Source organism: Ursus maritimus, unplaced genomic scaffold, assembly GCF_017311325.1.
Source record: "Ursus maritimus isolate PB19 unplaced genomic scaffold, ASM1731132v1 scaffold_2, whole genome shotgun sequence".
Classification (NCBI taxonomy): domain Eukaryota; kingdom Metazoa; phylum Chordata; class Mammalia; order Carnivora; family Ursidae; genus Ursus; species Ursus maritimus.
Window position 1 is genome coordinate 63,371,621 of NW_024424452.1, and position 14,326 is coordinate 63,385,946.

Consider the following 14,326-nt stretch of genomic DNA (forward strand, 5'->3'; position numbering starts at 1 on the left):
GTGTGGAACCAGAAAAGACCCTGAATCGCCAAGGAAAGGTTGAAAAAGAAAAACAAAGTTGGGGGCATCACGTTGCCTGATTTCAAGCTATACTACAAAGCTGCTATCACCAAGACAGCATGGTACTGGCACAAAAACAGACACAGACCAGTGTAACAGAATAGAGATCCCAAAAATGGACCCTCGGCTCTTTGGGCAACCAATCTTTGACAAAGTAGGAGAAAACATCCAGTGGAAAAAAGATAGTCTCTTCAATAAATGGTGCTGGGAAAACTGGACTGTATACAGAAGAATGAAACTTGTCCACTCTCTCACACCATACACAAAGATAAACTCCAAATGACTGAAAAACCTCAATGTGAGACAGGAATCCATCAAAATCCTAGAGGAGAACATAGGCTGCAACCTCTTCGACATCAGCCACAGCAACTTCTTTCATGACACGTCTCCAAAGGCAAGGGAAACAAAAGAAAAAATGAACTTTTGGGACTTCATCAAAATAAAAACCTTCTGCACAGCAAAGGAAACAGTCAACAAAACAAAGAGGCAACCATGGAATGGTAGAAGATATTTGCAAATGAAACTACAGATAAAAGGCTGGTATCCAAGATCTATAAAGAACTTCTCAAACTCAATACCCAAGAAACGAATAATCAAATCAAACAATGGGCAGAAGATATGAACAGACACTTTTCCAATGAAGACATACAAATGGCTAACAGACACATGAAAAATGTTCAAAATCATTAGCCATCAGGGAAATTCAAATCAAAACCACATTGAGATACCACCTTATGCCAGTTAGAATGGCAAAAATGGACAAGGCAAGAAACAACAAATGTTGGAGAGGATGTGGAGAAAGGGGATCCCTCCTACATTGTTGGTGGGAATGCAAGTTGGTACAGCCATTCTGGAAAACAGCATGGAGGTTCCTTAAAAAGATAAAAATAGAGCAATGACCCAGCAATTGCACTACTGGGTATTTACCCCAAAGACACAGACGTAGTGAAGAGAAGGGCCATATGCACCCCAATGTTCATAGCAGCATTGTCCACAATAGCTAAACTGTGGAAGGAGCCAAGATGCCCTTCAACAGACGACTGGATAAAGAAGATGCGGTCTATATATACAATGGAATATTACTCAGCTATCAGAAAGAACAATTACCCAGCATTTGCAGCAACATGGATGGGATTGGATGACATTATGCTAAATGAAATAAGTCAAGCAGAGAAAGACAATTATCATATAGTTTCACTCATTTGTGGAACATAAGGAATAGCAGGGAGATCAGTAGGAGAAGGAAGGGAAGAATAAAGGGGAGGAATGAACCACAAGAGACTGTGGACTCTGGGAAACAAACTGAGGCCTTCAGAGGGGAGGGGGTTGGGGGATGGTCTAGGCCGGTGGTGGGTATTAAGGAGGGCACGTATTGCATGGAGCACTGGGTGTTATACACAAACAATGAATCACAGAAAACTACATCAAAAACTAATGATGTACTGCATGGTGATTAACATAACATAATAAAATTTTTTTTAAAAAAGTTTTTTTCTTGGTTTGTCTCTCTCTCTCCTTTGTTTTCCCCTTTGCTCATCTGTTTTGTTTCTTAAATTCCAAATTTAAGTTTGATGCTTGCTGTGGTTCTTCAATATGTCACTTTTATTACGTTGAGGCATGTTCCCTTGGAACCTACTTCGTTGAGGGCTTTTATCATGAAGGGGTTGTTGTACTTTGTCAAAGGCTCTTTCTGTGTCTATTGAAATGATCGTATGGTTTTAGCCTTTCTCTCGCTGACGAGGTGTATCACTGTGATTGATTTGTGAATATTGAACTACCTTCCTTCCTGGGAATAAATGCCACTTGATTTTGGTGAATGATGTCTTTCATGTAGTGTTGGATTGGTTTGTTAGTATTTTGTTGAGGATTTTTGCATCTATGTTCATCAGAGATATTGCCCTGTAATTCTCTTTTTTATAGTGTTTTTGTCTGGTTTTGGTATCAGGGTAATACTGGCCTCATAGAATGAATCTTGATGTTTTCTTTCTTCTCCTATTTTTTGGAATAGTTTGAGTAGAAAAGGTATTAAGTCTTCTTTAAAAGTTTTGTAGAATTTGCCTGTGAAGCTATCTGGTCCTGGACTTGTGTTTGCTGGGGATTCCGTTTCCTTGCTGGTTTGGTCTGTTCAAATTTTCTATTTCTTTTTTTTTTTTTTAAGATTTTATTTATTTATTTGACAGAGATAGAGACAGCCAGCGAGAGAGGGAACACAAGCAGGGGGAGTGGGAGAGGAAGAAGCAGGCTCATAGCGGAGGAGCCTGATGTGGGGCTCGATCCCTGTTCAAATTTTCTATTTCTTTTTGCTTCAGTTTGGGTAGGTTAAATGTTTCCAGGAATTTATCTATTTCTTCTCAGTTGTCTAATTTGTTGGCGTGTAGTTTTTCATAATATTCTCTTACAATTGTTTGTATTTCTGTGGTGTTGGTTCTTATTTCTCCTCTTTCATTTGTGATTTTGTTTATTTGAGTCCTCTCTCTCTCTCTCTCTTCTCTTTTGATGATGATTCAAAGAACCAGCTCCTAATTTCATTGATCTGTTCTATTGTTTGTTTGTTTACTTTGTACGTCATTTATTTCTGCTCTAAGTTTTATTATTTCCTGCCTTCTGATTTGGAGTTTTATCTGTTATTTTTTTTTCTAGTTCCTCTAGGTGTAAGATTCGATTGCTTATTTGAGATTTTTCTTGTTTTTTTGAGGTAGGCCTGTATTGCTATAAACTTCCCTCTTAAAACTACTTTTGCTGCATCCTAAAGGTTTGGGACCATTGTGTTTTCATTTTCATTTGTTTCCATGTACTTTTTACTTTTTCTTTGATTTCTCAGTTGACCTGTTCGTTGTTCAGTAGCATGTTATTTAATCTCTATGTATTTGTGGTCTTTCCAGATTTTGTCTTGTGGTTGATTTCTCGTTTCACAGCGTTGTGGTTAGAAAAGATGCATGGTATGACTTCGATATTTTTTTCAACATTTTATTTGTTTGTTTATTTATTTATTTATTTATTTATTTATTTATTTAAAAGAGAGAGTGAGAGAGAGAAGCCGACTCCCTGCTGAGTGGAGAGCCTGACGTGGGACTTGATCCCAGGACCCTGAGACCATGACCTGAGCCAAAGGCAGATGCTTGACCGACTGAGCCACCCAGGTGTCCCAGACTTCACTATTTTTGAGTTTGTTGGGGCTTGTTTTGTGGGCTAATATGTGATCTATCTGGAGAATGTCCCATGTGCACTTGAAAAGAACGTACATTCTGCTGTTTTAGGATGGAATGTTCTGAATAGGTCTGTTAAATCCATCTGCCCAGTGTGTCATTCAAAGCCACTGTTTCCTAGACGATTTTCTGTTTGGATGATGTGTGCGTCAATGTAAGTGTGGTGTTAAAGTCCCCTACTGTTACCGCATTACTATTGATTAGTTCCTTTATGTTTGTTGTTAACTGTTTTAAGTTTTTGGGTGCTCCCGTGTTGGGTGCATATATAGTTACAATCGTTATATCTTCTTGGTTTGTCCCCTTTATAGTGTCTTTCTTTGTCTCTTTTTACAGACTTTGTTTAAAGTCTATTTTGTCTGATCTGAGGATTGCTACTCTGGCTTTCTTTTGACATCCATTTGCATGATACATGTTTCTCCATCCCCTCACTTGCAATCTGCAGTTGTCTTTAGGTCTAAGAAGAGTTTCTTGTAGGTAACGTATAGATGGGTCTTGTGTTTTTTCATCCACTCTGTCATAGCTTATTGCCCTACAGAGTTCCTTTGTATATAAGTGTCTTCTTTTCTCTTGCAACCTTTAAAATTCTTTCCTCATCACTATTTTTTTTTCAATTTTAATTACTATGTGCCTTGGGGTGGACCTTCTTGGGTTGAATTTGTTCGGAGCTCTCTGTGCCTCCTGAATCTGGATTCTGTTCCCCTCTCCAGATTTGGGGATTTTTCAGCTATTATTTCTTCAAATCCCTTTTCTGTCCCCCTTTCTCTTCTCATTCTCAGATCCCTAGAATGCAAATGCTGTTATGCTGATGGAGCCACGGAGCTCGCTAAGTGTATTCTCTTTATGTGATACTTGTTTCTCACTCTCTCCTCCAGGTCACGGGCACATTCCTACAGCCTACTACTTATTCCGTCTATCATATTTTTAATTTTTTTATTGAGTTCTTTGTCTCCAATATGTTAGTTTTTGTCTCTGTGTCAAGGGTCTCACTGATGCCCTGTACCCTTTTCTCAAGTCCAGGGAGTATCTTTATGACCATTACTTTAAATTCTCCATCAGGCATGTTACTTACTTCTGTTTTGCTTAGATCTCATGTTGCGATTTTGTCTTGTTCTTTCATTTGGGACATGTTCCTCTGCCTCCTCATTTTGTCTGCTTCTCTGTGTCTGTGTCTGTGTGTTAGGGGAGTCAGCTAGGTCTTCTGCTTTAGAAGTTGTGGCTTTGTGAAGACAAAGTTCTGCGGTGCCCTGCAGTGCGGTGTCCCCTGCTCCCCAGAACCGGGCACTGCGGGGGTCTCCTATGTGTGTGGCTTGCGTCCTGCCATTGTGTCTGGGTAGCTTTTCCTTTCAGTCCAGACGTCTGCACTGACTCTCTGCCTATTGAGGGCTGTGTTTGCTCTCTGTGATGTTAGTGAGACCCGGGCAGACCAGCTCTGAGGGGCCGTGCTTGCAGAGGGGCTTGGAGGTGGGGCAGCAGTATTAGAAAAAAATTTTAAGTTTTTTAGGGGCGCCTGGGTGGCACAGCGGTTAAGCATCTGCCTTCGGCTCAGGGCGTGATCCCAGAGTTATGGGATCGAGCCCCACATCAGGCTCCTCCGCTATGAGCCTGCTTCTTCCTCTCCCACTCCCCCTGCTTGTGTTCCCTCTCTCGCTGACTGTCTCTATCTCTTTCAAATAAATAAATAAAATCTTAAAAAAAAAAAAAATTTTAAGTTTTTATTTAAGTTCCAGTTAGTTAAGATACAGTGTACTGTTAGTTCCAGGTGTACCATAGCGTGATTGAACACTCCCGTAACACACTCACTGCTCATCACAAGTACACTACTTAATCCCCATCACCTATTTTACCCATCACCCCACCAATCTTCCCCCTGGTAACCATCAACTATTAGAAAATTTGCACTAAGCTGCTAGTCCTAGGCCATATCCTCCACGACCTGGTGGGTGTGATGGTGGTGGTGGTGGCTGGGGGCGCAGTGTCTGTGCGCGGGGCAGCCGGGCAGGGCATGTGGGTGGCATTACCAAACTTGCCCTGAGCGGTTAGTCCTAGGCCGGATCCCCTAAAGCACAGTGGCTGCAGGGGCGTGGTGTGTGGAGGCAGGGGCTGGGCGTGCACAGCATTGACCAAGTTTGTGCTGAGCCAGGGCTGAGGCCAGCAGGCTGGGAGGGGGCAAGTCCTCAAGAGATTCGTGGGCAGGGTACACTGCCAGCCCTTGAGATAGCCAGGGCCGGGCAGCACCCCCTGCAGATGGCTCAGTGTTTATGCTGGGGGCGGGGTGATGGAGTCTGCCAGCTCCTTTCTTCCTGGAGAAGTCCCCCAACACACTCCAAAGTCAGTACAGATATGTCTCCCTCCCACGGTGCAAACTGTCACTTCTGTGTTGCCTCTCCAAGGGCTGTTGTCTCTTTAAGGGCAGGGACCAGGCTATCCCTGGCCCTTCAGGCTCACCCAGTGCTGCTGAGTCAGCTGACTTCTCAAGCTCCAGGCTCCAAGTCCCGCTGGTTATACAAACTCTGGAATTCAGCCCCTCTGGATTTCAAGGCCAGACGTTATAGGGATTTGTTTTTCCTGTGTGGTCTCCCTGGTGCTTTCCCCTCTCTGCACCCACCGTGCCCTCCTCCTGTGGGCAGCTCCAGACCACCCTCTCTGCCCTTCTAACCTCTCAGATGAGGCTTTGTCTCTACATTTGGTGGATAGCTCTCCAGTTTATTTCCTGGGAAGTGAGTGTTATCTAGTTGTAAACGTGGAATGAGGGGAGCTTGGGGTCCTCCGACTCTGCCATTTGCGCAAGGGAGGCAACACATATTTTTGGTGTTACATGTATTATATACTGTTTTCTTACAATAAAGTAAGCTAGAGAAAAGAAAATGTTATTAAGTAAATCATGAGAAAGAGAAAATACATTTTGCAGTACTGTCCTGTATTTATTAAAAAGAAGTCCCTTATAAGTGGGGCTGCACGGTTCAAGCCTGTGTTGCTTTCAAGGGTCATCTGTATTTGCAAAGGTCATTTCGTCTTCTATTCCTTCATTCTCTCTCTGTCTCTCTCTTTTGGAAGTCTCAACTGTGATCATGAATTTAGTCATGGTTTTTTTAGCTTCTAGCTTGTCACTTGATTCCAGTCCTATTTCTTCAAATGGGACAGTTTTATTTAGAATACGTCACGGTCACTGCAGACCTAACATCTCCAAAACCCACGTCATCACCTCACTTGTATCGGGTTCCCCATCATTTACACTAACATACTGCTCTTTAGTCACCAAATTCTGCAAATATTTCATGTGTCTGTCTCTTCCTTTCAGAGTCGGTTCTGAGTCTGGCCGTGTCTGGCCCTAAGCTTCCACCTAAGTTCTCACGAGAGCCGCTGAGTTGGCCGGTCTGGGTGCGGGTTCTGCTCCCTCCGGACAACCTGCGCAGTGTGACTAGGATAACCTTCAATCAAATTTGTCAACGATTTTCTATTTCCTATGAAACTGTGGAACCTCCTTTGCTTCTCTTTCAAGGTCGTCCACATTCTTTACTCTCTGTTTCCCCCTGCTCCCACCCTGACCCCCCACCCCTGCCAACACACATGCTAAGGTGAATATTATGGGATCCGCTCAGATACTCTCTTCAGGGCTGATGCACCCATCCCATGTCACCCCACCTCCTGACCCCGGTGAATTAGGCAGCTGCTGATGATTCAGAACTAGACCCCTCACTAAGAGTTGTCCTTCATGAGAGAGAATGCGTGCTCCCTTCAGGTGATGCCTGAAGCCCGTGACTGACGGATGTGGGACCCAAACCCTGTCCTCCTTGCTGCCATTGGGACAACTCTAATTACCATCTCAGCACCAGAACTCTGCATAGGCCTCAGTTGCAACCAGATTGATTTTTCTGCTACACAATTCTATTTCCTCACCCCCTTATAGGTCTATGTTCTGAAGTTATGCCCCAATAAACTTTCTGCACACAACAATTCGTCTCGGAGTTTGGGAAACCTGTCTAAGATAGGCAGTTCCAGGAGTGGTCCAGAAAGTGTACTCAAAACAGGATTTGGAGATGGATCCCTTGCCAATCAATTGCCAAAGACGGCCCCTGGCATGCCGTAGCATGCACTGTTAATATTTTTCCCAGGAATCAACTGAGGTGGGATGTTGGTGAGGGGACTCCTGCCTGGTACAATACTTTCAGTGCTTAAGAATTATAAGATACAGGGTGCCTAGGTGGCTCAGTCGTGAAGCGTCTGCCTTCGGCTCAGGTCATGATCCCGGCGTTCTGGGATCGAGTCCCACATCGGGCTCCCTGCTCAGCGGGAAGTCTGTCTCTCCCTCTCCCACTCCCCCTGCTTGTGTTCCCTATCTCGCTGGCTGTCTCTCTCTGTCAAATAAATAGAATCTTTACAAAAAAAAGAAAAGAATTATAAGGTACAGTGTGACTCTTCAGACTTTGGAATGGGGTAACAACTTCCAAGTGACATTGGTTTATTGAAGAGATTTTTAAAAAGGCTTAGGGTGATTGATGATCAATTCATTCAGAATATGAAAGCAATATGATCTCTGGCAGAGTTTAATGAAGCCCTAGTCTCCTACTCAATTGTCAGGCAGACTCAATTGTAGAAGTAGTGCTATTTCAGAAAAGTTTGGATTCTTAGCTCCAGCAAGGCTTCTGTGCCAAGGTTAGGGTCCTAATAAAGAGAGATCGAAACCCTAAAATTGGGAGGGGAATACCTTTGACAAATGTTGTCAAGAATCTCAATTCCTCAGAACCTGATGGGCCTGTTGTTAGGCACCCAGCCCTACTCAGGATGTGCTGGGTCAGCTAAGGAATAAGAGTGAAGTCACTCCAGGAGCCAGGTAAGTAAGTATGGGATTGTATCCTGAAGGTGCTGGATCAAAGAAGGGGAGCAGAGTGTTAAGCTAGGTATCACCATGGGAGCACTCGCCCATGATTCAGGATTTAACACTGTGGCAAATTCCCCAGGGATGGTATAAGGTATTAGCTTGATTCTTAGACTATCACAAAAACTGATCCATATTCAATGAAATGAAAATGTAGGAGCTTCTATGATGGGTGGTGGAGGAAAGGATCCCCAGGCTCAGAGAAGCAGGCATGCTAAAGTGTATCTGCCACCCCCCCCCCCCCCGCCAATGACAGTCCCAGGAAAGCCTATGTTCACCAAAGCAGTGTTGACTGGGCTTGTTTTAGGAGAAGCAGCAGTACTGAGAAGCTCAGTTGTCTGTAGCCCAGGGCCAACAGTAGGAAGAGATGCTGTTAAAAAACTAGGCTCCTTGATGAACCTGAGAATAGCAAGATCTCAAAATAATATAAGCCAGGTGCCAGTGCTTAAGTTTCAGGAGTATTGTGGGCACAACTGGTGCAAAGAGTTATGGGATTGGAGTGGCATCCAGAGAGTCTCAACTGGCAGTCGATTAATAGAACATGGTGTTCCTGAATATATGAGAGATGGACTGCCTACAAGGGTATTGCTTAATTTATATAGTTAAAAGAAATCAATAATGGATTATCAGACACAGAAGGCAGTGTCTCAGTAAATATCACAATTCCTTGCTCAGTTTCCAAATCAGATTGGAACCCGTTGACCGAAGGAGGGGCTGATTCTTTAGAAGTCAGGACCCTTTGATACTAGGGCAGATATAGTCATTTGTTATCACCCTGGTACTTAAACAGGAGAGTTTAGACTAGTTCCTCAGGTAAATGTGCTACGTGTAAAAGAGGAATACTCAGAACTTTTGAAGAGTATTGAACATTGGTTCTGAACTTACACAAATACCTGGAGACCCAGTAAACCAATATGGCTCCATATTAAAGTGAGGGGTATGTAAGAATTATCAGAGTCCTAGCCAAAGTCTGGTTCTCAGAGGGCCCACTAGTCTGTTGGCCAATCTGGTGGTCCTTCTCTTAATCTCCAAATGCATAATTGAAAGGGACACGCTTGGTAGTTTGAAGAACCCTCACAATGATTCCTTGATTTCTTGAGTAAGAGTTATTGTGGTGGGGTGGGGCAAGTAGAAGTTTCGGGAACTTCCTACCCCAGAAAAAAAACAAATGAAAAATGATGCTGAATTCCAAAGGGGATGGAGTAAACTAATGAAACTTTCGAAGAGTTGAATATTGTGATAACTCCTGCCATTCCCCATGTATTTCATCAGGTCAGCTCCTGCAAAAATCAAACAGAACATGGCAAGTGATAAGACAGGAGCCCCAGTTGCAGCTACTATGCTCAATGCATTTTTTGTTTGGTTGGTTTTGGTTTTGTTTTTGCTAGAACAGGTTAAAATAGCCTCCAGCACTTGAGCCGACAAGTGTGTTTCTAGCCACATCTATCAGGAAGGAGAAGTGAGTACATTGGCATTCCCATGGGATAAACGGTGGTTTATGGTCTTGCCCTCAAGTTTCTTACACCCTTTATCAAGGTGTAATCTGAAATAACCTGGATTTTATGGACATTCTGTAAAATGTCATATTGATTCACCATATGATCAGCATCATGTAATAGGATCAGATGAGAGGTATGGGGCAAGTATATTGGAGGTCTTGGTTTATATATTATATATACACCAAACTGTAAGGTTTATACACGATAAACCTTAGAGAATAGGTAGCAAATCTTACAAAGATTCATAAGACTTCTGATTCCAGACAAGATGGAGTAAACACATTCTGCTTAGTCCTCCCACTAAAGACTCTGGAATATGTGTGTGTGTGTGTATATACTATAAATACATCATAATATATATATTGTATACATATATAATGATATATATTTTTATATGATATATATTATATATCATCTATGTGTCATATGGTATCCATATATATGTATACATCTATGTCATAATATATATATTATGTATATATACATGTATATTATGTGTGTATGTATATATATAAATATATATATATATAAGACATAATAAGGCTTTAAAAGTTGGGAGAAAAAGAGAGATCAGGTAGGAACCTCAGGACCCAAGGAACGACATTACAGCGATTTCCCTGGCTTCCCCCACCCCCAACTCCCCTTATGTATCCCAGACTGAGTAGCAGAGAAATCAGCAACCCAGAAATGCCAATGGATACAACCATCACCACCAAACAAGAACTACTTGGCTTCCCATTTTTCCCTTTTGGTAAATGGCCTGCTGTGTTAGAGCAGTAGTGGCGGCTGGATTGGGTGAAGAGGGTGGCAAGGGTGGGTGGAGGTTAATAAGGATTCAGATGATAACCTGATGATCAACGCATTTTAACTGTACTTTATGTTGGTCTTATTGGTTATCTCCCATGGAGAGCTAATCATCAGTGGTGATAGATCAATCAGCAAACGAGCTTTCTAGGAATACACACATTCTAAGTTGTTCACTCAATAGCAAAAATCCATTTTCTTTGACTTTATACCTTAAAAATCTATTGGCCAACTTCAGAAGCAAGTGAAGTGAAATATCGTAGCCTCATTAGTGGAACAGTCTGTCCCATTGAATAAACTAAGATGAATTATTTATTATTAAGTTAAATTTAATTCCTTTGAAGTCCATAGAGTAAATCAACCATATGCAATTTTATTATAGTGTTTATTGTTTTATTGGTAATTGAATTACTTGAATGGGATATAAGTCAATTAGTTGAAAAATAGAGACACAGTGAAACTAAGAAGTATTTAAATTAAGAAATGTTGGAACATGTGAAAAGTGAGTGTGGAAGTGGACAAAACTCAGGACCAGTTCTGGCTTGCTGAAGAGACAAGTGTGGTACCCTGGCCATTACAAGGAAGATGAACTCCTATTTGCAGCAGTTTCTCGACACTTCCTCATTCAGTATTTCTTACTCGAAGAGCACAATGAGAGGAGGCTATGAACTCTGTCTTCAGCTGCTGAGCAACCTGTAAGAGGCTTGGAGAGCCAGCATCGAGAGCCATCCCCATCACCTCTGCTCCTTGAACACCTGGTTCTGATTCTCTTTGAAGATGCCAGGCCCCAAAGGAGGTTGCATGACGTAGGCTAAGGGTCGAACTCACCACGACGGGACAGAAACACTCCGAACACACAGTGTTTCCTTCATTGCCAACTGAAACAAATTCTGAATTCCATTTTCATGGCACATCACACCAGGATCACATATAATCCTAGAGTATCTTTATTTGTTCTATAATTTAATAGTACACCTATAAAATAATTACATTATACTTATAGCTTTTCTTCATTTATAAACAGACACAAAGAATTAAATACCATTTGAGCCATTATAAGGTAAACTTTGTACATAGAAGAACCCCCAGAAGGAGCTTCCCACTGCAGCATATCATATCGCTTCCACTGCTACATCCACATTTGGGTTCAAAGAGAGTGTGCTCATGGGTGTGTTCTGCGAGTTCGTAGCTTAATCCTTCCTCTATCTGCCTGGGTTATGTGTTAATAAAACGGGCTTGGCATTGCAGTCAGCCAGAGCCTCCCATCCACTCCCACCCTGCTCCACTCTGCTCCATTAGCCTCCATTACAGTCCTGTGGACCTCCTTCTCCTTCCTTCGCAGCTTTTCTGCCGTGTGTTCTGCACTGAGTCTGACTTGAGGTTTTCCATTTAATGCAAAAATAAATTCTGAACGTGGACATGCTCTCCACGCTTTCTTTCCATCCCAAGGTTCCAGCCTTCAAGGATTTCTGTGGAGTTCTGCCTCCTGATTTAGGGCTGCATATACCCATTTCTAAAACCAATACCCCCTTTTACAACAGCACATTCTGCTCAGGTCTCGTGGAGATACAGAATAGACAGCAAGGAGACCCATGGGGCAGGGGCAGGAAATGGATTCAGGGACGTGCCACATGCCTTGCTCTCCAGGTGAACACCCCTGGACAACGTCTAATGTCAGGAAGCCTCAGTTCCCCGAGCAGTTTGTAGAAGGTCTCACGAACCTGGAAATGGGCCTTTCTGAGTGCCCTTGGCAGCAGCACCTGAGACTCAGTGCTCAGAAGTCACTCCTGAAAGGTTTTCAAAGTGTGCTGATTCCCACCAATGGTATCTCATTCACATTTATCAGACTGTGTGAACATGACTCACAGGGAGGCCTCTCTGGGGCAACTTAGTGAAGGGACTCAAAGTAAGTATAATTTTGCCAGAAAATAAATGATGTCAGCTTTCTTATACCAAGAGACCACAACGTGAAAACCTCAATGATTCATTATAAAAATGAAAGGTAAGCTGATGTTCGATCATCCTTTTAAAAAAAAGAAGTCCATTCTTTGAAAAGGAAGCTTCTGTAGGATAGCTTAACTAGATTTCTAGTCTCTATGTCTTATCTTTTACTTCCTCCTGCACCACAAAGTGACCTGACTCCTTATATATTTAAATATTTCTCTCTTTTACCAGGAAATATTTCTTGTTTAGTGTCATGGCAGTAAAATAGTATACCTTCTCACACCACATACGCATATTAAACATCGCAGGGCTTTTCGGTTCCCTGTGAACGACTTCCCAGTGAGTCCCAGCCTACACCCGCGTCCATCTCCACCCCCTTCCTGCACTGTGCTGCGACGCCTTAGTACCTTCAGGGAAACAGTCTTCCTTGTAAAATCACCTGCCGTCTCCCTGCCCAATCTAAGAACAGGTGCCTGACGGTGACTCTGACCAGGCGTTACTGCCGAGTGAAACCCCTCGGGAGTCTTACTCAGAATGGTGCTGCAAAGCCAGAGCCCAAACTCGTGAAACGATACATGGATAGGTCTATAGTGCTTCTTAACAGTTCTTTACAATACAGGTCAATTACAAAACCAGCGTTAATATGGAGACCTTTGTGTGTAATAATATTCTAACTGCAGCGATAAGAGCATGCACACCAGAGTTCATCTGAGTCCACAGATGGGGGGGGGGTGAGGAAGAAGAGGGGGTGGTGGCTGGGGGTGGGGAGAGTGTGGCCTGCTGTGAGCAAGGTCCCCAGGGAAGCCCATTTCGTGATCCCAGTGGCTCAAGTCGTCTTCTCGGGTGTGGGGTTTGCTAGGAGACCCTCCCTGCGTACCGGCTGTCCGAGCCCCGCATCACAGCGGCGCGAGGGCAGCCCTCCCTTCCCCAGGGAACCCCGCAGCTGGAGCGCCCGGGCTCCGCGGGAGAGGCGAGGGCCGCATCCTTCACCTCCCGGGAAAGGGGGGCTGGAGTGTAGGGTGAGGCCGGGGAAAGACTCGCTTTTCCACACGGTGGAAACATCAATGCCCCATCGGCAGCGCAGCCCCGCAAAAGTCCTCTCCGACCTCCGGCTGGCAGGTGGCGGGTTTCCAGCCGCGGCCCTCGGGCGGGAATCGCAGCCGGCGTGGGACGCGCGCGAGGGGCCCGCGGTCGGCCGGGAAAGCCTCGGCGACGCTCCGCTGGTGGCGCGCGTGTGGCAAGGGCGCCGTCCGCCCCAGGAAGCGTGCTGGCTGCGGGGCTGGCCACGGGGCAGCGCGTGCGTGGGCTCAGAGGACGGGGACGAAGGCGGCGGCGGCCCGGGGACCGGCGCGCAGGGCGAGCGGCGTCGCGCCGCAGGTGCTCACTGCTTGTCCGAGTCGCTCAGGTTCACCGACATGCACCGACACTGCTTCACCTTCTGGATCTTTTTGAGTCGGAAGGGAGGGTCCAGGCCAGGGCACTCGAGCTCCACGAGGACGGAGGTGACGCGCTGGGGCTTGCAGAAGGCGCACGACTGGAAGGACTCCTCCTCCTTGCGGACGTGGCGCGGGATGTAGAAGGAGTTGCACTGGCCGTAGCAGAAGCGGTTGAGGATGGTGCGGCTGCGGCAGCCCTCCTCGCTCACCGTCTGCCGCAGCGGCTGCGTCTTGCACCAGTCACTCTTGAGGTACTTGCGCTCGGTGACCACCAGCGCCTCCTGGCTGGACGCCAGCACCTCCTTGATCTGCTGCTGCCATCTCTCCGAGTGGTTGCTGCTGCCGTCCTTGTAGGGCGAGGGGATGGCGCCCGCAGGCCTGTTCTTGCGGGCCTCCGCCACCTTCACCAGCACGGCCACCAGGCACAGGGACAGGGACAGCTTCCAGAACATCCTGCAACGAGAGAAGAGTTAGAGGGCTTGGCTGGGGCGCGCGCGGGCG

General features: G+C 44.9%; 1 protein-coding gene across 1 annotated transcript; it reads right to left on the bottom strand.

Moving 5' to 3' along the window:
* Positions 1-10,811: 10,811 nt before the first annotated feature.
* Positions 10,812-14,278, bottom strand: GREM2 (gremlin 2, DAN family BMP antagonist). The gene has a single exon (XM_040636047.1). It carries the CDS (start codon positions 14,275-14,277, stop codon positions 13,771-13,773), a length of 507 nt encoding a protein of 168 aa, XP_040491981.1. The 5' UTR covers position 14,278; the 3' UTR covers positions 10,812-13,770.
* Positions 14,279-14,326: the final 48 nt, after the last annotated feature.